At 37.8% G+C, this 21,834-nt stretch overlaps 1 protein-coding gene across 35 annotated transcripts in view; it reads left to right on the forward strand.

The window, feature by feature from the left end:
- DST (dystonin) overlaps positions 1–21,834 on the forward strand; it is a 288,534-nt gene that overhangs the window by 166,580 nt on the left and 100,120 nt on the right. For 25 of the 35 annotated variants that reach the window (XM_071741656.1, XM_071741664.1, XM_071741658.1 and 22 more), the window contains 9 exons: positions 6,789–6,923; positions 9,386–9,474; positions 10,139–10,274; positions 11,347–16,770; positions 16,984–17,130; positions 17,288–17,503; positions 17,685–17,831; positions 18,807–19,040; positions 20,376–20,528. In XM_071741656.1, coding sequence (XP_071597757.1) covers positions 6,789–6,923; positions 9,386–9,474; positions 10,139–10,274; positions 11,347–16,770; positions 16,984–17,130; positions 17,288–17,503; positions 17,685–17,831; positions 18,807–19,040; positions 20,376–20,528 — 6,681 coding nt within the window. Of the gene's footprint in view, positions 1–228; positions 2,992–3,545; positions 5,615–6,788; positions 6,924–9,385; positions 9,475–10,138; positions 10,275–11,346; positions 16,771–16,983; positions 17,131–17,287; positions 17,504–17,684; positions 17,832–18,806; positions 19,041–20,375; positions 20,529–21,834 lie in introns of those variants that run through there. The other 10 variants (XM_071741678.1, XM_071741680.1, XM_071741681.1 and 7 more) reach the window with 3 other exon arrangements.

Consider the following 21,834-nt stretch of genomic DNA (forward strand, 5'->3'; position numbering starts at 1 on the left):
TTCGCTTTGTGGATGCCTTTATGAAGGGTTTCCTACTTGGCTAATGGTAACTTCCTGAAGCTTGCTGTATCAAGAGAAGGTGATGGTGGTGGGAACTGCTCATCCTACTTTCTGGACATACCATAGATACATGAGTAAGTATTTTCCATTCTGCTTTTCAAAGAGCCTAACATGTTTCACATGCTCTGTTAGAAAAAGTACACTCCAACTTCTGTCGTTCTTTTACAGGTTTTAAAGACTAAAGAAGCATCAGTGCGTGAGGCATATTCAGATCTGATGGCACAGCAAAACAGCACAATTGATGAAAACAGAAAACTCATGGGCAAGGTGAAAACACTTGAGGAGCTGTTGGAGGATATGAAGAAACAAAAATTCCAAGTGGAACAAGAGCTCCCTAAAGTGAGGGAAGCTGCAGAAAAAGAGCGCAAGAAGCAGCAAAGAGACATGGAAGAGATCTGTCTTCAGAAGACTAAGGCTGAACAAGAGGCAAAACGATGCCGTGTAGACCTAGAGAACATTGAGAAGGAGAAAGCAGATGCAGAGCAGGAGTTAGAACGTGTAAGACAGCTCATTTGTCAGGCAGAAACTCAAAGAAGCATACTGGAAAAAAACCTCCGTGCTTTTCAAAATCAAATAGAAGAAAGCACCTTTACCAGAAGAAATCTTGAAGAGCATCTGAGAAGAAAAGATACTAATCTTCATGATTTAGAGCTACAAAAAAAAAATTTATTGCAGGAGCTGAAGAAAAAAACAGAAGGAGAGGAGAAACTTTTGAAACTGCTAAAGCAAATGGAACAAGATCTTGAATTTAAGGGGTACCTATCAGAAATAAAGTTGCAAGGAAAAGAGAAAACCGAAGCCAGAAGGAAGGTTGTTGAAGGCAGGTACTGTGTAACTAGGGAAACTTCCCTATCAACTTTCACAGCTGGGCAAGGCAGCCAATACAGGACTGATTCTGAGATTGCAAGTTTCCAGAAGAATCAAGAAGCCAAAAAAATAGAAGAGCTTAAACAGAAGATAGATGAGCTAACACATGCTAATAAAAAAGCTGATAAAACTATTAAAGACCTGAAATATGAAATGAATGAAATAGAGCTTCAGAAATCATCAGCAGAGGAAAAGTCTCGTTTATTAAAAGAAAAACTAGATAAAGTCAACAGTGAGCTTAAATGCTTAAAAATTAAGCTGGAGGAAAAAGACCAAGTAGAGCAGGGATATTTGCAGCAGTTGAAAGATCTGGACAAGCAGCTACATAGAACGACAGAGAGAGCTGAAGAGGTGATGCAAGAAGCTGTTGATCTTAAGCAAATTAAGATAAAGTATCAGGAGGAGCTGAAATCCATCCAGCAAGAGAAGATACAGCTAAAAAAGGAAGTAGAGGAATTAACTAGATCACAGACAAAAACTGAAATAACTATCAAACATTTAAATTCACAAATCACTACTCTTCAAAAAGAGAAGTTGGCAGCTGAACACAGAACACAGTCATGCAGAGGAGAAGCAAATAATCTTCAAGATCAATATAAGAAAATTAAAGAACAGTTGTTTCAGAAAACAAAAGTAGAGAAGGAAAACCAGCAGGAAATCCAGATGCTGAAGAGTGAATTAGCCAAAAGTCATCAGGTGTCAGAAACACTAAAGCTAAAGATAGAGGACCTTAATAAATGGAATACTGAAATAAAACTACAGATGAAGCAAATTCAGTCTGAGTCAGAAAAGATGAATTTGGAAAAACAGAGTATTCAGAAGAAAAATGATGCATTAAAAGCCCTAGCAGATGGTTTCAAAGAGCAACTGCATAAAACAAACGAACAATTGCACAAGCAAACAATAATTGAGCAAGAATTCATATGTAAAATCAAAAGCCTAGAAGTTGACCTAGCAAAAACCAAAGACTTAGCTAGTGAATATAAGCAAAAATTTGATAAACAAACTGCTTCCACCCGAACCATTGACTGGGAACTTAAAAATCTAAATGCCCAAATGAATGCTCTAACTATGGAAAAAACAGTGAATGAGCAAAAGATAAAACTACAACAAGCCCAGATACAAGAGCTAAATAGTAAGTTAAAAAAATTACAGGATGAACTCCATCAGAAAACTCTGGATGAACAAATGGCACGCAAGAAGATGATTCTTTTTCAGGAAGAATCCATTAAGTTTAAACACTCTGCTGAGGAATTTAGAAAAAAAGTTGAAAAGTTACTGGAATCCCACAGCATCACGGAAAAGGACGTTTCTGGCATAAAGCTAGAATGTATTGCTCTTCAGCAGGAAAAGCATATGGCTGAAGAAAACATCATGTTGTACAGGAGACAAATGGAAGATCTGCAAGAAAGGCTTAAAAAGTGTCAGGAACAACTGCAGCAAGGGAAGCGGGCTGAAATGGAATATCACCAGAAGTGCAGGAAACTTGAGGAAGAGTTGGAAGTGCAGAAGCGCACAGTTGAGAACTTGAAACAGAAAACGGACCTGCAGGTCAAGGAGAGTGAACACAGGTTTGTGTTGTTTCAGAATGAAGCTCAGCAAAATAGTAAACTCCAAGATTCTGGATTTACGTTCAGCTGTGAGAGAAGAGGGAATGGTTTCAATTACCCTAGTGACACCACAGCTAGAGAATTTGAGCAGCCTCCTCCTCCCCATGCCAAACCTGGCTCACCTTTGTTAAGGCAGAAGCAGGAGAGACCTGGATTTAAATCTGATCAAAGAGAAGAAAATAGATTGTACATGAGTGCAGATGATGTGGTACCGAGAGAGGTGCAGTTTCAGGTGTCAAGAATAAACCAGTCACTTGAAGATACAAGCCCACAATCTTTCATGGAGTTTGTTTCTCAAACAAGTACACAGTTTGAGATAAAGTTTGATAAAGCAAGCCAAATCTCTGAAATATCTGAAAGACAAAACAGGAACTTACACAGTTCCAGACAAACCATTAGACACGAAGAAGACATGAAACAGGAATTAGGAGTGGTAAAACTGCATCCTTTGGAGGTACACACTACATTTTGTGAGGGTTTTCCTTCATAGTGCTGGTTTTTACTAGCCTGTTTTTTATTTTCTTTGGGTTTAGTTATGCTTTGTCACTATTCTGTATTCTCTCTAATGTTTCTTATATTCCTACCTTGGTGAAAGGGACTTGTCCTTAAATTACACAAAAAGATTTTCATTAAACTTTTGTAGCAGATTTGTTAATATCTAAGAAGCATGTTATTTTAAATGTGTTGGGAATAGGAATTTGCTTACACTATTGTATCATTATTAGTCAAAATTAGTTTTGGTTGACAGCACTAAGTTCATAAAGTAACAAATAACAGTTACTGTTGCTTAGTCTAGTCATATTCCTGTTATTGAATAAATATTTGTGTAGCAAATACACTTTAAAACTTGCTATCTCTATTTCTTTGCTCTTCAGTGCTAGTAGCAGTTCTCTGTTCTGACCTACACTCAAGTTCTCCCTTTTTCTGGTGGTGGATTTAGGAGTGAATTACATACATCATCATTTTACAGATGTATTTCTCACTGTGTCAAAAAATTCCTATTTACAGAGAGTGAAGAACAAGCAGTATGGCATGCATGTTGAAGTCACTACACTAAACCAAGAAAATGACAAGACTTTTGGTAATGAAGAAAGAATGTTTGAGGGATACAAAACATCTGAAGGGTTTAGGAGAGAAGACCTTGGAAAGATGAGCTCTTTCTTAGGGGAAGATATTTTGAAACCTGTTGATGATGCTACTCAGTTGGAATGTTTTACAGAAGAATACAATAAGATAAAATTTCAAGGTCTCCGACATGATGTAACTGCCAGGCAGTTGGTTGAGTTGAAACTTCTAGACAAGATTACAGTTGAGCAGCTGCTTTCAGGGCAGAAAACTATCGATGAGGTACAGAAAGGTCTTGAAAAATTTTTAACTAAACCCACAGCTATAGCTGGGCTGTACATTGAATCCAGCAAAGAAATACTCTCTTTTGCAGCAGCAGCAAAGAAAAAAATTATAGGAAAAGCCTTGGCATTAGCATTTTTAGAGGCTCAGGCAGCTACTGGTTTCATCATTGATCCCACAACAGGTCAGAAATTTTCTGTTGATGATTCAATCATTAGAGGGCTTGCAGATACTGAATTCAAGAATAGACTACTTGAGGCAGAGAAAGCTGTTTTGGGATATTGCTGTTCTGGGAAGGTGTTCTCGGTCTATCAGGCTATGGAAGCTCGCCTTTTAGAAAGACAAAAAGGTAAAAATATCCTTGAGGTTCAAATTGCCAGCGGGGGGGTCATTGATCCTGTAAGAAGTGTTCGTGTACCTTCAGAAACTGCAGTGCAGCTTGGCTTGCTTAATAATACAACACTGAAATTTTTGCATGAACCTTCTAGTAATGCAAAATGTTTTCCCAATCCAAATAGCAAGAATGCTATGTACTACAGTGATTTGCTGAAAATGTGTTTGTTCAGTGTAACCAGTAGATGCTTTCTGCTTCCATTTGGTGAAAGGCAAATAAGCAGCCCATCAGCAGAGAAAAGTCACAAAATTTCTGTAGTAGATGTTGAAACAGGAGCTGAAATGACTTCCTATGAGGCTTATCAAAGAAATTGTGTTGATAAAGCTACTTATCTTGAGCTTTCAAAACAGGAATTTGATTGGAAGGAGTCCACGTGTTTTGATTCTGATGGGAATTCTTTTCTTTTGCTCACAGATCTTAAAACTGGTATACAGTTTAATATTGAGGAGACTTTATGTCAGGGTAGAATTGACAAAGCATTACTTAACAAATATAAGGAGGGTTTAATCTCAGTTAATGAGTTTGGTGATATTTTAGTCAGCAGTTCAAAGCCAAATAAAGATTTAAACAGTCCTATTGCAGGGTTCTGGCTTTCTGAGACCAATGAAAGGATCCCAGTCTTAAAAGCCTCACGCAAAAACTTGGTAGATAGAGTTACTGCCCTTCGATGTCTTGAAGCTCAGGTTAGTACAGGAGGCATAATTGATCCATTTACTGGAAAAAAGTACAGTGTTTCAGAAGCTTTGCAAAGGGAGTTGGTTGATGATGCTTGTGCCAAGCAAATCCAGCAGTGTGAACTGATCTTTACTGGGATCATTCATCCTGTAAGGAACACAGTGATGTCAGCTGTTGAAGCTATGCATTTAAATTCTGTAGACAAAGAAATGAGTGTGCGCTGCCTGGAGTACCAGTACTTGACTGGTGGGTTGATAGATCCCAAATCTCATTCTAGATTATCAATGGAAGATGCAATTAAGAATGGTATTATTGATGCTGTCACAGCTACAAAGATGAAAGATGAACGTTTGTATGTTAAAGTTATAACATGCCCCAAAACAAAGAAGAAAATAACCTATAAAGAAGCTTTAGAGAGAGCTGTCTTCGATTGCCACACTGGGCTGCGATTGTTAGAAGCAACTCAGCCCATGAAAACAGGGATTTCCAGTCTTTACTATAATTCATAATGGAGCAAAATATTAGTACTTGTTTTGGGGCCTGCTTTAAAACCCATGCAAGTCAAGGAAAAAATTCTATGATGACCTTTATGGAAAACTATAAATAATGTTGTCTAATGGAATCAGGAGTTGCAATGAAACTAACTAGCACAAGTCATAAACCTGTAATCAGATGTTATTTGTTGTTGTTACAAAGATGAATTTTTTTTTATAAACATAGGCAGATTCATAGTTTCAAACAGAATATCTGTTCAGGCTTTATCTGAAGGCCCTATCTGATGTAATGAGATACTATATGTAGGTACTATAAACTGGAATTTATCCTGAGGTTGTTGAAGTTAACATGAGTGCAAAATGGGCAGATAAGAGTCAGATTCTTGTCTTTAAAATCAAAATAGACGTCCATTTTGTGACTGAAGGCAGTGACCTGATGGTAATGGTAATATGGACCTGATGGTAATATGGAAAATCAGTTTACAGATAGAAAGTGGCCAAAAAGTATACAAGGGTTAAATCTGTGCCTAAGTAACTTTTCTGATGCTGGTATTTCATTAATTTAATAGGCTACTTACATCGTAAAGTTATATGCCCTATTTTTTTCTCTTGCTTCAGGAAACTTTTGGTTTTTTAGAATTGTATTCATGCTCTAAAAGGCAAAGGAATTACAATTATGTATCAAATAATAAAAGTAATTGAAATAAAATTTCGTTTTTGCTTCTGGTGCATAGAAGGCTGTGAGGCCTGTTTTCTAAGTACTGCTAAACTTCAAAATACTAACAGGTACTACAAAAAGAAGTGTGTATTCCCCTACAGAGAAAGAGGAAATGTCTAAGGATTTTACTTCTATTGTTCTTGTTTCTGTAGACATAAAACCAATGTATTCTTCCTGATGGTAATTTAGTAATCTATGTGCAGAGATTGCTGTATACTACGCTGGCTGTACATATCTACACCTGAGGGTAATGCAAAGGCAGCAATTTGAAGATACTTTATTTGGAAATAATATCTTAGAGTTTATCTGCTGAGTAGTGCCTGGGAAGCAGTGCTTTTTTCTTAGTACCAGTCCTTCCATAATGGATGTACATATCTATGAATAAGCACTGTAATCAGCATTATGAATAATTTGAGAATAATTTTGTTTGTTTATAATTGTGGCATTTTTTTTCATACATCAAAGTGTTAGAGTAATGCATGTGGTGATAAATAAAACAAAATCACTTTATGTTCTTGTGATAATACTGCCATTGTGGTAGAATTGTGTTTCTGTGGACATTATTGTTAAATACTCCAACAATCACATTTACATATTTCTTTACAATTCATGGTGCTCATCAGAAGTCAGTGGAAGAAGAAAAGAAGGAACATTTTGAGAAAGCTGGAGATTTACTGAAATGGGTGTCAACCCTCAGCAAGACACTCCTCAAGGAAGAAGGAGAAAAGGCTGAAAAGACAGATTTGCCTAAGCAGCAGGTACACAGATGTCATTTGGTAAAATTCTACTTGATCTATTTAGCTTTTTGAGTTGATTAAAATGAGAAGATATTCCAGAAATGCTTTTTTTCTCCAAATCACCATCCACACACAATTTCACATTTTGTTGCAAGTGGAGGACTGGGTAAATGAACACCAATGTTTAACAGCACAAACATTTTACTTGGGAAGCCATGCAAGCTGCTTTTTACCGGCCTGGCATGTGGTGTATTCTGACACTACAGAATGTCAGTTCAGAAAAACTGGATCCTGCACATCATAACTCAGCCTCTGTAGGGGGACAGTGCATACTGCCAGGACAGCATTTTGTAGGTCTGTCCCCTGGGCCTGAAGTAGTTCGATGTCTGCTGACGACTACCCTGGCACCAAGAAGGAGAAAGTTGGCAGAAAGGGCCTGAGGGCCAGGTTTTTTTCTGTTTTCTTTAAAAAAAGTTATTTTGAGGGAAATTTCCTTATGGGATAGTCAAAACTGCAGTATTAGGGAATATGGCAGGTCCTCTCTATCATCACACAGGCTGCTGGAGTAGCCTATTTTGCTGCCTTTATATTTAAGATACATTGTTGTTGTGTACAGTTGTAACTGTGCCCATAAATTTGCATGAGTGAAATTCCCTATAATTTCCAACAGCTCCTCTGCTAAGCTTGTCCCACAGAATACCTTTGTTATACCAAAAAAGATTTCATTAGGTGGAAGTCATTCTGCACACTGAGCAGCAGAGAGATGAAGCAGTGTCTTTTCCACATCCCTCAGTACAGTGCTGGATGTGTGGTCAAGCAGACATAATTTTGGCTCTCCTGGCAGCCTGTTCCTGCATATTTACTTTGGTCATGGATGCTGGTGCTGGTTAGAGCCATTGGAGCAGCATATCCATCAATCTAACTTGCTGTCAGGAACATCAGCAGTCTCCTGATGGCCACCAGTCCCAGCACATTGCTTGTCCATAGAGGACAGTGCTAGTTCTGTTACTGACTTTTTCCCTGTATCTATAGGAGCACGTAAGCTTGCATTAATTTGAGTATATTGATTGGTAAATCACTAATAGTTAGGGTCAGGATTTGCAAAAACACTGCTCGTTTTCTGTCCTTGTTAATGACAGTAGTGAAAACAGTCAGGATTTCTGTCAAGCTGTCAGGATTAGGGTACTGCTCAACTCCATAGAGCATCTCAGCTGACCACAGGAGGTATGGGTGGCATCTTCCCCATCCATCCTGAGCCCTCATTGAGTAACCTGTGAGTAAGCTGCCTTGGCTTTCTTCGGCCTGTTGCACATGGCTGTGCACCAAGGGTGTTTCCTTCCCTTGTGAAACATCCCAGTGAGGTAGCTGTACCTTTTATAGGTGCCTGCTTCTGTGCCTCTGCTGACTAGCATAGGTGCCTTGGGAAGTTTTGTGGAAGGATGTAGATTAGTGATTTCATAGCTGATGATGATTGAAATACATCTCACAGACTGGTTTGGGTTTGCTATGCGTTGTAGCCATGGAGTGAGTGGAGAATCTAATGCCAGTAGTGACAGATCACAAGTAGCAGTTGTAGTGACACCAATTCCACGTGCAAAGTGGAACTCATGACTCCACTTGCTACCTAAGCCTGCTCATATTGCTGTCATCTGCTACAACACTCTCAGTTTCTGTCCAAGCAGCACAAGTAGTGGGGTTGTGGCTTGCTGGTGGTGATTGCAAAGGGAGGCTCTGTTCAAGACCTTGTTAAGGCTCTTTGATGTGGTCACACAGGGACAGAATTGGTTGTGTCATCATGCAGGTGAATGCAGGGCCCAAGCACCTTCCCAAAGTTCTGTTAGCACTGACAAGTGTGTCTTGGTCTTGACAATAAAGTCCTAGAATCCCCTTTGATACTTTGCTCTTCTTTGAAGAGACTATTTGGTTTTTCAGAACAGTGAGAAGATTAAATTCCCACAGGTTCCTCTGGCAGAACAAGTGCTTTAATGGGGTTGACACAGAAATGGCAGCAGGGACATTTTTTCCAAGTGTCTGACACTGTATCTCTGCCATTAAATTTAATAAAGGTTTGTGGCCCTCTGGTATGTTTTTCTTTAAAAGTTATTATCTCGCATCTTAATGAGCAACTTCTTGAACATGACCATTGTATACGTATATTTATAAAGCTGCTTTAAACTGTGCCAATTATAATAAGTGATTTTAAATGAATGTTTAATTTTCAAGCAACTGAAAAATAAATTCTTTTTGTCTTACCCAATGTTTTTTTTATACAAGCAATTTATTTAAACGTAAGGTGTAGAAATTATACAGTTCTGTAGTGAATAATCCTGCTTGAAGAATAGATGGTATTAAAGAGAAAAATCAAGTTCTTTTACTGATGAGTTTAGTCCCAGGTAAAAATACTATGTTGTTTCTTTCCTTTTTTCTTTTCTTTTTATGTATGTGCATAGTTAAGTTTTGAACACAAGTTGTTTATTTTTCAGATTTCCATGGATGAAATGTCAACCAAGAAGGAACAAATAGCTGAAGCTCTGCAGACTACTCAGTCATTTTTAGCTAAGCACAGTGACAAGTATGACATTTTAATTTTTGAAATAATGTAAATTAATTGTATCGGTACATACTATTTGCTTAAAAAGAAGTCGTATCCTCATCTCACAGGTCAAATTACATTTCATATTCAAATATGTCCATTTTTTTCTTCAATTTTATAATTTTGTCTTCCCATTTGAGGAAGCTTGATGAAGTGTTGTTTATTTCAAGAATTTGGCTAGGTTTCTATAGCTCTGGTCGGTTTAAAAATACTAGTAATTTTCATTTGAAGTCAAAGTAATTAACAAATTAGTAGTACATTAGTAATTGAACTGTATGTCACAAGGCTGTTTCTTCTGTGTCTGAATTCAGACTGTTTAAGATACTAAATTGCTGAGCTATCTCATGACTCCTTGCTAGATATGTTACCTGTCTTGACTGGTAATCAGTTCACAAAGGCACATGCTACTGTTAAATGCTATGGTAATTTTTCAACATAAATTGTAGATTAATGCAGCTTCTTATCATGAATCACAACAAGCTGATTGTAGCTTTCTTGAATATCCTCATAATTAGGATTTTCAGACTACTTTTAACAATCTCCCACTTCCCCCTTTTTATAAGTAAATTTTAAAGCAGATCACTCCTTGCAGTTTACAGAATACACAAAGAGATCTTCTTCCATTTTCTTTTTTTCTTAACAGAATGACAGAGGAAGAGAAAAATGAAATGGAAAAGCAAGTCAGATCCCTCCAGGAGAGCTACAGTTTGTTATCCAATGCAGCTTTGAAGCAGCTACAGGAAGCACAGTATCTGGATGATGAAAAGATGGAAGAAAAGGTAAAAAGACTGAAATTTAGATTTCAGTCTCTTTTGAGGTTTACTGCATGGTTTTGAAACCAGATGTGATCATTAAAGAAGCAGCTTTTATTAACACTGTGTAAAGAAACTTGAGATTTGATTGACTAAAGGTTTTGTGTATTTGCCATGAAATACTGTGTGTGACCTTACCCATATACATATGAACGTTCAGCTCATTAGATTTTTTGTGAAGAGTCTTAATAATGTGTGCCTTGCATGAAGAAAGATAAAGAAATCATTCATCTTTTAACTCTTCTCTTAAAAGCCATTCTTTGACTGCTAGATAAGTCTGTGTTTCTGCTGCGAAAATGACACCATAAAATAACATGTTCATCTCTCCCATATATCCCTCAGAAATGGCCTAAATGAGATCTACTCTTTTCTTAAAATTTATCTGGATATGAAAGCAGGAGCACATAACAGGATTATTTCTGAGACACTACAAATTTGTTTGTTAATGAACCTTAATCTTAAATATGGAATCCTCAAAACTTATGAACATTCTTGTATACATGTAGAAGCAGTGTCTGTGTAGTTAGTCCAAATAAAGTTGCCAAACTGACTTCATGCTTTCCATGCAAACTAAATGCAATATTTGGTGCTAGAGTATCTGATTTGTATTGTTGAGTGTATATGCAGAAGTGCTGTATGCTGTAAACATGAATAGCATGGTTGTTTTGAATCACATACTTTTTCCAAATATTCTAACCATTCACAGACATTTAGAGCATGAAAATTTGCCTTTCAGGTGTATATTCTATTTGCTCACTCTGCAATCATTTTTCCTACTGTCTTTCACTAACCCTGTTTATGTATGCAAAGCATAGGTTTTCAATTCACAGATGCATGTTGACTTTAAATCTTTTATCACATCGTGTGCTGTTCAGTGACTGACATAGATCACTTGCGCATTTGAGCTGCTAACATTCACAGAATTCCTTCAGGCCTGGTAAGTACGTGTTTTGATGCTTATCATGCATTCAAAAGCAAAAGCAATTTTTAAAATGTGGTCTGAAAATAGTGATAGCTTTTCTTTTATTTTCCTTTTCAGGTGAATAAAGTCATTGCTGGTGTCATTGACCAAACAACTGGAGAAGTCCTTTCGGTCTTTCAGTCTATTTTAAAAGGTTTTATTGACTATGACACTGGAATTAGATTGCTTGAGAATCAGCTGATTCTTTCTGGAATAATTTCTCCAGAATTAGGAGCAAGTTACAATTTGGAAGAAGCTAAAGCTCATGCCTTAGTTGATGAGCAGATTCTGTTGCAGTTGCAGGAATTAAGTAATGCAAAGGAGCTTATTTCAGAATTGTCAGTCTCAAATCTTCCAGTTGTATCAGCTCTAGAACAAAGTCTAATTTCAGAACCTTTGGCTATTAAAATTCTTGAGAATCAGCTTTCAAGTGGCCACTTGGTTTTGCCATCTACTGGAGAAACCCTAACTTTGCAGAGTGCTTTCCAGAGAAGCCTGATTTCTCCAATATTATATGCAAAGCTTCTGGAAAGACAAGACACGTGTAAAGATCTGATAGACCCCAACTGTGCTGAGAAGATTTCTCTTGAACAGATGATTCACAGAAGCATAATACATGAAGAAACAGGGTTAAGACTCCTTCCTGTGAAACCACAAGAAAAAGGTAGAATTGTGTTCAAATGTGGAAGGAAGATAACTATTTTAAGGGCAGCCCACAAAGGACTCATCGATCGGGAAACAATGTTCAGGCTGCTGGGTGCTCAGTTAATGTCTGGAGGTATAGTTGACCCTGACTCAGGGAAGCAAATGACTGTGGAAGAAGCTGTCAGACAAGGGATGATAGATCAGGACACTGCTTGTGGGATCCTCACACATCAGGTTCAGACTGGTGGAATCCTTTGTCCAAATTCAGGACAACGCTTGACTGTTGATGAAGCTGTGCAGTGCAACTTAATATCGTCTACCAGTGCACTGCTGGTATTAGAAGCACAGAGAGGCTTTGTTGGACTCATTTGGCCTCACACTGGTGAAATATTTCCCATATCAACTTCTTTGCACCAAGAGATGATAACAAATGAGTTGGCATGCAAAATACTAAATGATAGACAGAAAATTGCTGCACTTTACATTCCAGAAACTTGTGAAATAGTCAGTCTCGATAAGGCTGCACAATCAGGGATAATAGACCTCAAAGCTATGTCTGTTTTGACCAATGTAACTTTACCAGATAAAATGCCCAGTGTTGAAGAATTAGAGTCCCCTTACAAAAATGCTGCAAAATGGTTATCGACATACGAATTCCTGCCATCTGGATTTCATGACCCTGAGGAGGAACGTGAAGATCATAGCACAGAAGACCCTGTATGTCATAACGTAGATCAAGCTAAGAAATTATTCATATCTTATCTGATGGTAAATAGTTATATGGATGCAAACACTGGAGGAAGACTTCTGTTATATGATGGACAACTGCAGGAAGCCATCAATATGTTTCTGGAAGGTGATGGTGCTGCATACAATGATGTATCAGAAATGGAGTTCAAGAACAAATACATAAGCCCCAAAGGAATTAACCTAAAGTCATCTGGTAGCATTCAGTATAATAATGTCACAGACAGTGTTCAGGGTGATCTTTTAGGTGCTGAGAATACTTCTAGTAGTGGGCAGTTAAATGAGTTTGAAGATTTTGGGAATTACATATCTTCACAGGGAGAAAATCTCCATGGGTATAGACCAAATGTTTGCAATGATTTTGCTTCTGAGCAATCAGAATATACACAGGAGACAGTGTTAACTAACCCTACAGAACTTAGAAATGTAGTAAGTAGCATTCAAAATTCCCCAGAATTGAACAGAAATGCACTCAGAGATCTTCCAGCAGTTTCTGAGTGGGCAGAACTACGAAAGCATAACAATCAGGAGGCAAATTCAGGAAACATTGAAGGATGTGTTCCAAATTACTCGAATCCAAATCTTATTTTAGAAACGGAGAAGGAAGAGATTTATATGGCGGGCAGTCTGGGTAATGAAAACAAGAATGGTAAAACCTTAAACAGTTCCTTGAGTGTGAATGATTTGTCACATAATGGAACCTGGAGGGAGCTGGAAAGATGCACAGAATGTGTGCCTCACATGTTGCAAGCTGACAATAGCAGAGCAGTGCTGGATAGTGGCGAGATAGATGATTTTCAGAGAAGTCTTGGTCCATCCATCAGTGCCAATAATGAATACAGACTTCCAGAAGAATTGGCTTATCAGTATTGTGACACACTACAGTTTGAAGATAATGCATACAATGAGCAGCTTCTACAGTACTACACTGATTTACAGAACAGGCCATCCCTAGAGGACTGTCTTCATGTGTGTGGCAGGCCACTCATGGAGGATTGTACTGATTTACAAAGTAAACTGGGTCTAGATGACAGTAGAGACATGCACTGCAGGCCTTCGTTGGGTGGTGATATGGTTGTACATGATGGACCACCTGTGGGGAACAGTAACAGCCCAGCAGAAAGGCTCACAGTAGAAGAAAGCAATGGTACATTTTACAAGTTAGTGCCATGTGACAGTAGTTCTGACTCATCAGCAGAAGGGAGTGATGGCACCCCACAGTTTCAAAGTAACAGCTTGCAGCAAGAATGTGGTGAAGCAGACTCTGAAGATGACAGCTCTCAGTTTGATGATGATGATGATGATGCCTATGAAACACCTCAGGCTGGTGATGATGGTAGTGATGACTGTGATAGTTCACAAACTGATGATGATGAGTCCTACGACACTCCTCAAGGTGATGATGGTTTTGATACCGTGCAGTTTGGTGATGATGATATGCCAGAACCAGAACCTAGTGTTGTAGGGAGTGTCCATGTAAGTGCAGCAGGTCTATCCGAGAGCACAAGTACAGCTTCTGCAAGTGCTACAACTATTAAAGGAATCCTCGAGGAGGAAAGGGAAAACCCAGGAAGCTTTGGAGAGGAGAAGCAAAATTTACCTCTTGAGAGTGAAGGCAGAAAGGAGGGAGGTATTAGTTCTTTACGGAAGATGTATGAAGACAGAAATGAGGAAGATGAAATGAAAGTGGAAAGTGACTCCTGTGGAGATGAATCTGAAGAAACAGAGGAGGATGAAGATTATGAGGAGGACTGTGATAGTTATGATGACTCTGACAGTGATTCAGACAGTGATGAAGAAATGGATATTCTTTACTCACACCATCAGTGTATAAATAAAGGTGACCAGCTGTTAATTTCCTTAGGAGACATAGAAAATAGTGATGAAAATAATCACAATATTGATGACTCTTGCTATTCTTTAGGCCACAAGAGAGAGTGTACTTCACAATTCCAGTCTAACCATGAAAATGGAAAACTATCCTCAGAAAAATGTGAATCTGCATCGGATATTTCTGAGGGAAGATGTGTTAGTCTCACATGTACAAGTGAAGAAGACAGGGAGCAGGAAACAGAAGATGAATATGAGGCTTGTTTCAAAAGTAAATACACTTCCCAAGATACTACTGAGCCTGTTCAGTCTGAAAATACCTTTGACACTAAATGGATGTCATGTGAGAGCGAAGACAATAATAAAACACAGTATGAGGTTCGAAATTTTCAGCTTCTTGATGAGATGGTAACATCTGATGTTAGTGTAACAGCCTTACCAATTACAAAGCAAGCTACTGATGATGATGGTGGTGATGAAAGTACTCGGGCAAGTTTGCTTCTCTCAGAATGCTCTGCTTATAGTATGAGTAAAAATAATAGTCCCATGCCAATGTTACATTCAAATAATGGACAGAGGGAACCGCTATTTGCAGAGGAAGAGATACTAAATGATATTTCTGGTATGGAGCAACTAAGGGAAAGTTCATCCCAAGTGGTCAATAAATTCCTTGTGGATATGCCTTGTGTGAGTGATGGTGAGAATTCGCTTAGTGACCAATTGCATCCAGTCACCAGTGGGAAGCAAGATCAACTAGAAAAAGGTTTTGAAATTTACACAGAAAATAAAAATAGAGTAAATATAGAGGAACATGATACCACGGGGCTAAGTAAAAGTCCCATTCAGATGAAAAACCTTGGGGAAATATTTGATGGGTCACTAAATAAAGCTGCTGGAGAAACTCCTGTTCCAAGTACAGAGCAAGTAAAGCAAACTTTGCTTGATATTGGAGGTGGTGTGAAATCAGATGAATTTATGACAGATTTTAACATTTCCTTTTCTCTAAAACAATATACAACAGACATAAAGGAAGCTGGCCATTCAGAATTGGATAAAACTGAATCTTGTTTTTTTGAGAACAAGGAAAGTGAGAAAAAGGAGGGTATACAGGATGAAAATGATACAGAAGAAATGCATTCAAGTGAATTTAACACATATTCTTTTACCCCAACTGATACAGTGAAACTGAAGGAAATCAGTGTAACCAAAGAAACAGGGGAAGTTATTTGTCAAAATACTGATAATGTTCTTAAAGACTTTTCAGAAAACAAGAGCAGCAATAATAGTGACTTCTCCTCTGAAAAAGCTGATGCTTTAGGAAGTACTGAGGATGCCAAAGAATCAGGGAAAGGGAGTGAAGTGCTACCTTCTGGGAGTCATACCCATTCCACTGATGTTTCTTCTGCAATTCTGAGCAGCACAGGGACTGACTTGAAGTATAGTGCCCAGAAAGAACCTGACATAGCCAGTGAGATGTCTTCCCTTGGAAATGGCTTCAAAAAGCAGATGCCCATGGAGTCATTACAGAAGGAAATGGGACCTTGCAAAGATTTTCAAGTAAATGAAATGTCTGGCAGACTAATGGAAGACTTAAAGAATACATTACAAAGGAAACTGAAAATAGGACATGCTTACTGCAAGCAGGAGGGTGAACCCCTAAGTTACTCCAATACCAAAATTTTAGTGCAAAATTTACTTACACTGGTTAGAAGCACCCAACCTGGGAGTGACACATCTAGTGGGTCAAATCTCAAGGAAATAAGCAATGCTGTTAGAACTGAATTAATGGTTACCACACCATGTACACAGCCAAAGGACAGTGACAGTCTTCCATCGCTTTGGCCTGACTGCAGAAGTCCTGATCTTCTTCGTGATATTTTGAAGCAAGAATACTGTAAGCAAAAGATGGATGATCCAGGTGAAAGGAAGAGTGAAACTGATGTTCCTAAATTTATTATTTCTGAGCTTCAGGAGATTTTTCAGATCTCACCTGGAGAAGAAAGTACAAGCAAGCTACAGGAGTTGATAAGTGGTTTGCTTACGAGCTCACAGGTTGCTGTTACCACAGCAGAACAAGAGAGTAAAGGCAAAGTAGATGGGTTTTGTACTCTTTTCTCAACAGAACAATCAGAGTTTGGATCAGAAATTGCTCTAGAGAATACACTGGCAGGTGACACAGACAGTGCTTGGAAAAGTGGCCAGGACTGTGTGAAGGCAGACAGGCTACCCACAGGCTTTGAACCAGAAGCAGCAGTCCCAGAGGACACCCCCACTAGCATGGTAAGTAACAGCAGCTGCTATGTGCTACATTCTCTGTGTTAAAAGAATCACTGCATCCTTCCAGGTGCTGGAGAGAATAAGGAAAAAGGAAAGATGGTTGAGAAATAAAATTAGAAGCTTAAAATAAATTATAATTAAAACAAGGACTTATACTGCTTATTTTCAAGTCTGTCAGTTTCTTATTTTTAAAATAATTTTAAAACTGATTTTCAGGTCAATGGAGTACAGCAATGTTTAAAGTTGACAGAGAAGATGCAAGGACATTTAGCAGTGCTTCAAGATATGAAGAACCATCTAGATAACCAGCAGCCTATTAGTAACAGTCTAGAAATACTAAAAAATGAACTGCAACAACTAGAAGTAAGTAGAGTGTTGTTTGTGCTTGTTAGTTAATAATGGGTGCTAGGAAAAGCCCTTAGATGAAAGAAAGTTATTTCAAATATAATCAAAGTAATTAACATTTGAGTATCTTCCTTGTGTAGTAACTTCATGTGTTTTATATATGTTCTCTTTGTAGTCATTTGAATCAGGACTGGCTACCTTTGCAATTATCCTAAAAAGGGACATGAAGTTGACAGAAGAGTTTTTAAAGTTTTGTCACAGTGATATTCCTGAAGACAATCTTAAAGAGCTAAAGATAAGCTATGACTGTTTACAGGAAGCATTTCTAGTCGTGTGTGATATATCTTCGAAACGAGCAAAACAAATCGTCTGTGCTGTTGACTCAGAAATGGTATGTTTTACTCATGTATGTTTTAATCTTGATTTTCTTCAAGGTAATTCAGCTAAAAAGAAAGGATTTTATTTTGATTTACTTTTTTTAATATAAAAAACCATATTTGATTCTATTTAATGTCATAGAAAATGTGGCTAGACTCAAGAGGCATAAATAAATATACAAATTCCCTTTCTAGTCTAAGCTTGCAGGACTGCACGAACAACTTTTAAGCAAGCTGCAGAGATTTTCAGACTGGATCTCAGAAAACAGTAAAATTGTGACTGGCTTCATTGTGAATACTAATGATACAGAAGAGATGAAGAAAAATTTACAGCTACTTAAGGTAAGTATTCTTTATGGCAGGTATTTGTGCCATATGTTAAATGTTACTACTTATTATTTTTTATACCTGCTCATTAACCTCTATTGCTTAAACAGCTAGAGCTAATTACTTAAGACAATGACTTGATAATCCATCTATAAATCTTGTGGATTTGCTTTTTATCTTAAAAAATGTTTTGAGAGAGTTGTTTGTTCTTCATATGTTTGTTGCAATAAATCTGACCCTTTCTGGAAATCTTAATTTATAATACAAGTATTTTGGTGATTAGAATTGGATCTTATACATAAGATCCGGAATATTTATGGAAGTTAAACTACTTTCCAAATCAATTATATGTGAGAATGGAAGATGAGGGAGACATAAAAAACCTCTTCGCTACACACTCTAGGATATGAGTCATGAAAAACAAATTAGATCGAGTTGTTAGTAAAATTCAAACATCTTTGTATTCAAGAAAGTAAAAGAGTCATTTTTGTCAGTAATTTAGTATAGTTATGTTCCATTATAGTTATTTCCAGTATGCATGGTAACGTTGTGGGAGCTGTACAGTGTGTGACTACGGACAGAATTTGCCACGCTGCTGGAAGTGGGGCTTCTTGCTGTGGAGTTAAGAACAGGGATGCTTTCAAGCAAATATTTTAATATTTCTGGCTCTTCAGACCTAGAGCCTAGAATGTTAAACTTAGCCTGCCATAAATCTTCCAGAATTGAAAGTCAGGTGGTTTTCAGACATCCATGAGAATGCAAAGAAATGCACATGTTCAAGGTCATATTACTTGTTATGTGGATTGGACTGTACCATGAGGAAATTCAGATGTATCTGAAAATGGTAATGACAGAGTTTTGATTTACTCTGGTCAAATCATCTCCTGAAAGCATTTTGGAACAGGAGCCAAGAACACAGGATGGTGGTATTTGTGTTTTTTTGTACTGAATTTGTCTTAATTACAAGCATTTCTTTCTCTTCATTTACAGAACAGTGCTGCAGAGCTCAGCTGTAAAAAAATGCAACTGGAGTCCACTGCATTTGATGTTCAGTTCTTCATTTCTGAACATGCCCAAGATCTTTCTCCTAATCAGAGCAAACAACTGCTGAGGCTTTTAAATACCACCCAGAAATCTTTTCAGGAAGTACAGGAAGCAATAACACCTCAAGTGGAAAGTTTAGAGACTTGGTTACAGGCAGCACAAGAACTGGGTGATCAGAAGGTTTGCCTTTCTGTGTGCTGAGTCTTTCTGTCTATGGATGAGGAATTTTAATACCAGCATGCAATATTAAGTGAATCCCTGTATTCTCAGTTTTTACTACAGATACATTTACAATTCTACAAAGATGGTATTGATCAACTTTGGGGAATTGTCATTTTTGTCTTTTCTTGCTGACAGAAACAGAATATTAGACCGTGGGCGGATATGGTTTTGGGCATTAGGGACTGTGCAGTCTCAGGTGATCAGGTCTTTTTAGCAATGAAAAAAATTTACTTGAGATATTTCACAGCTGTTGTTTGTTTAGCAGCTATAGCAGTAATTAAGTAAAGCAGTGAATTCTTCTGGCTGCAGCTGTATTGATCAATGAATTTACGCCATTGCTCATCACTTCTGTCCTGCTGAAGACTTTCTTTTTCTCTGGTTTGCCAGGTTGTCTGCTTTTGTGAACTTTTTTTTTAGGTCTTCTAGAGTGAAAGAATCAGATTTGTTTAAAGCATGGCTTGTCTTGACTGAGGCAGGTTAGAAGGGCAAACATATGAATAAATTAGCTAAGCTACTTGAAATTCTAGACAGGGGCATTGGGAAAGCTATGAGCTGAGTGCCCTCTTCAGCTGGCATGGCTGCAGTTGGCAAGCATAAGCAGCCTTTGTAGAGCCCAAGGAGGCTGGTAAGATGCTGCAGGGTAGCTGCATCTCCTCTTCTCTTATACAATCACTCAGAATCACCACCTCAGCCTCCAGTTTTTGCACAGTGAAAGGTGGTTTTTTTGCCATTTTAAGAATATTTGTTTCCACATACTTTGTGAAAGAAGCATAAAATTGAGTAAAGGAAAGGCACAGTTAACTTTTCTAGGACTTAGTAGCAATAATGGGCTTGCATGTTTTGTTTTTTCTACTGCTTGAAAAGTCAGCTTCTTCTATTCAGGTAACATGTTATGCATACCAACAAGAGCTAACTCACAATCACAACTAACCTCTGTTTGATATCCTTTTTTTCCAGAATTAGTAATGTTTATCACAGGTTACAAGCCGTTCAGAGACTGGATTTTCACCACTGTTTGGAGATTTCATCTTTCACATATGTGCATGGCAAGACTTCTACTGAGTAATTCCATCAAACACGGTCGCTTTTACTTACAATGTATTTGGGATTTACCCATAACTTCTTTATGTTCATCTTGCTCTTTGTACCACTGCTATCATGTTTACAGCATACTTTTACAATGATTGCTTTTCAATACTGATATTCAAAGGTATTTCCTATTAGAGTGTCTGTTAGTTCCTCAAATGAGGATGTTTTTGTTTTATTATTTGGTTTTGTTTGGCTCTAATATAGGATGTGGCTGAACGGCACCAGGAATGCAAAGAGAAGCTGCAGGAAATCTGTGATTTGCTTACGCAGACTGAAAACCGACTCATTGGACAACAAGAGCCTCTTGTTATTGGAGACAGCAAGGCTGAGCTAGAACAATACCAAACCAAACAGGAGGTATGCACAATTCTAGTGGGATAAGTGAAAGAAGACTGAGTGCACAGAATAGTGACTAGATTCTTTTGTTGTATAACAAGACTGTCATGTGAGAGGAGAGTAAAATGATTTGTTTAGCCTACCAAAAGTAAAGGCTAATGGCATGTATTTAAACTGCTGCCCATGAATACACTTCACTATGTGCTAGTGGGAGAAAGACACTTTCAAATTAGGAGACACCAGAATAGAGAGTATGTTGTAGCCATTTCAAGAAGCTCTCTTAAAGCAAGTATGATAATGTTAATATATTAACTTAAGATTGTTCCTGATGTATGTTGTAAAATCGCAGTTGTTTATTCCACTGAAGTAATTTAACCAGCTTTTTAACTGGTATCAGGTAGCCCTTATGCCTTTTCACAGAATTTTGAAGGATTGCTGGAGGGCTTTCTCTTTCCAGAGGTTTTCCATTGCCTCAATCTTGTTTTGGTTGCTTTTTTCTAGTGTTGCTTCAAACTCCTTGGTGTCCTTGGATGACAGAGTCCTTTCAGTTTGTATTCTTTCCTATTGAGACCTTGGTTCTCAGCTGTATCCTATCACCTATAAGCTTATTCTCAGTCCTGACTGATATTGATTGAGTTCATGATAGATAAAGGGATGTCAAGACCTGAGCTCCAAGTCAGGTTTAGTAATCTATAAGGCAGGAATGTACTTATTCATCTTGCCTTCTTTTACTTATCTTGAAAGTAACACATCTAGTTTGCCAAAGTTCTTTTCATAGTCAGTGGAAATATAAGACACCCCTGTGGTAACTCTTCATATCACTTACCTGTCTTAAGAGTTTATGGCCTAACTGAGGTACACATGGGAGTGAAGAACTCAGGCAGCAAATCATTCTCTTCTTTTTTTCTTTTTCTTTTTTTTCCATCAGCTGTTTGTGTCTGCCTAGCAGAGTAGTTGTTATTTGCTGAGTGATTTCTTGTAGACACCATTGTAGGAATGTGTCTCTGGAGGTGAATGAAGACTTAAAAAAGTCTTTTACAGATCAAATCAGAGCTTTTGTCCTCAGTGAGCTATTTGAAAGGGAGCACAGAGATCTTTGTCAGAGAAGAAGAATCTTGTCTTAATATTTTTTTTCCTCCAGGAAAATCTTTGTAATGTACTTACTGAAATGTTAAAACAAGATGAATTCTTAGCTGCCAAGCTGTATTTCATAATTGCTGCAAAATCTGTAGTCTAGAATAAGAATAAAATGTTTTGTCTTCAAGACAAGAAGAATATAATGCTTCAACAGCATTATATTGGATATGAAGAAAAACTCCACTATTTT

Source organism: Heliangelus exortis, chromosome 3 (assembly GCF_036169615.1).
Source record: "Heliangelus exortis chromosome 3, bHelExo1.hap1, whole genome shotgun sequence".
Lineage (NCBI taxonomy): Eukaryota > Metazoa > Chordata > Aves > Apodiformes > Trochilidae > Heliangelus > Heliangelus exortis.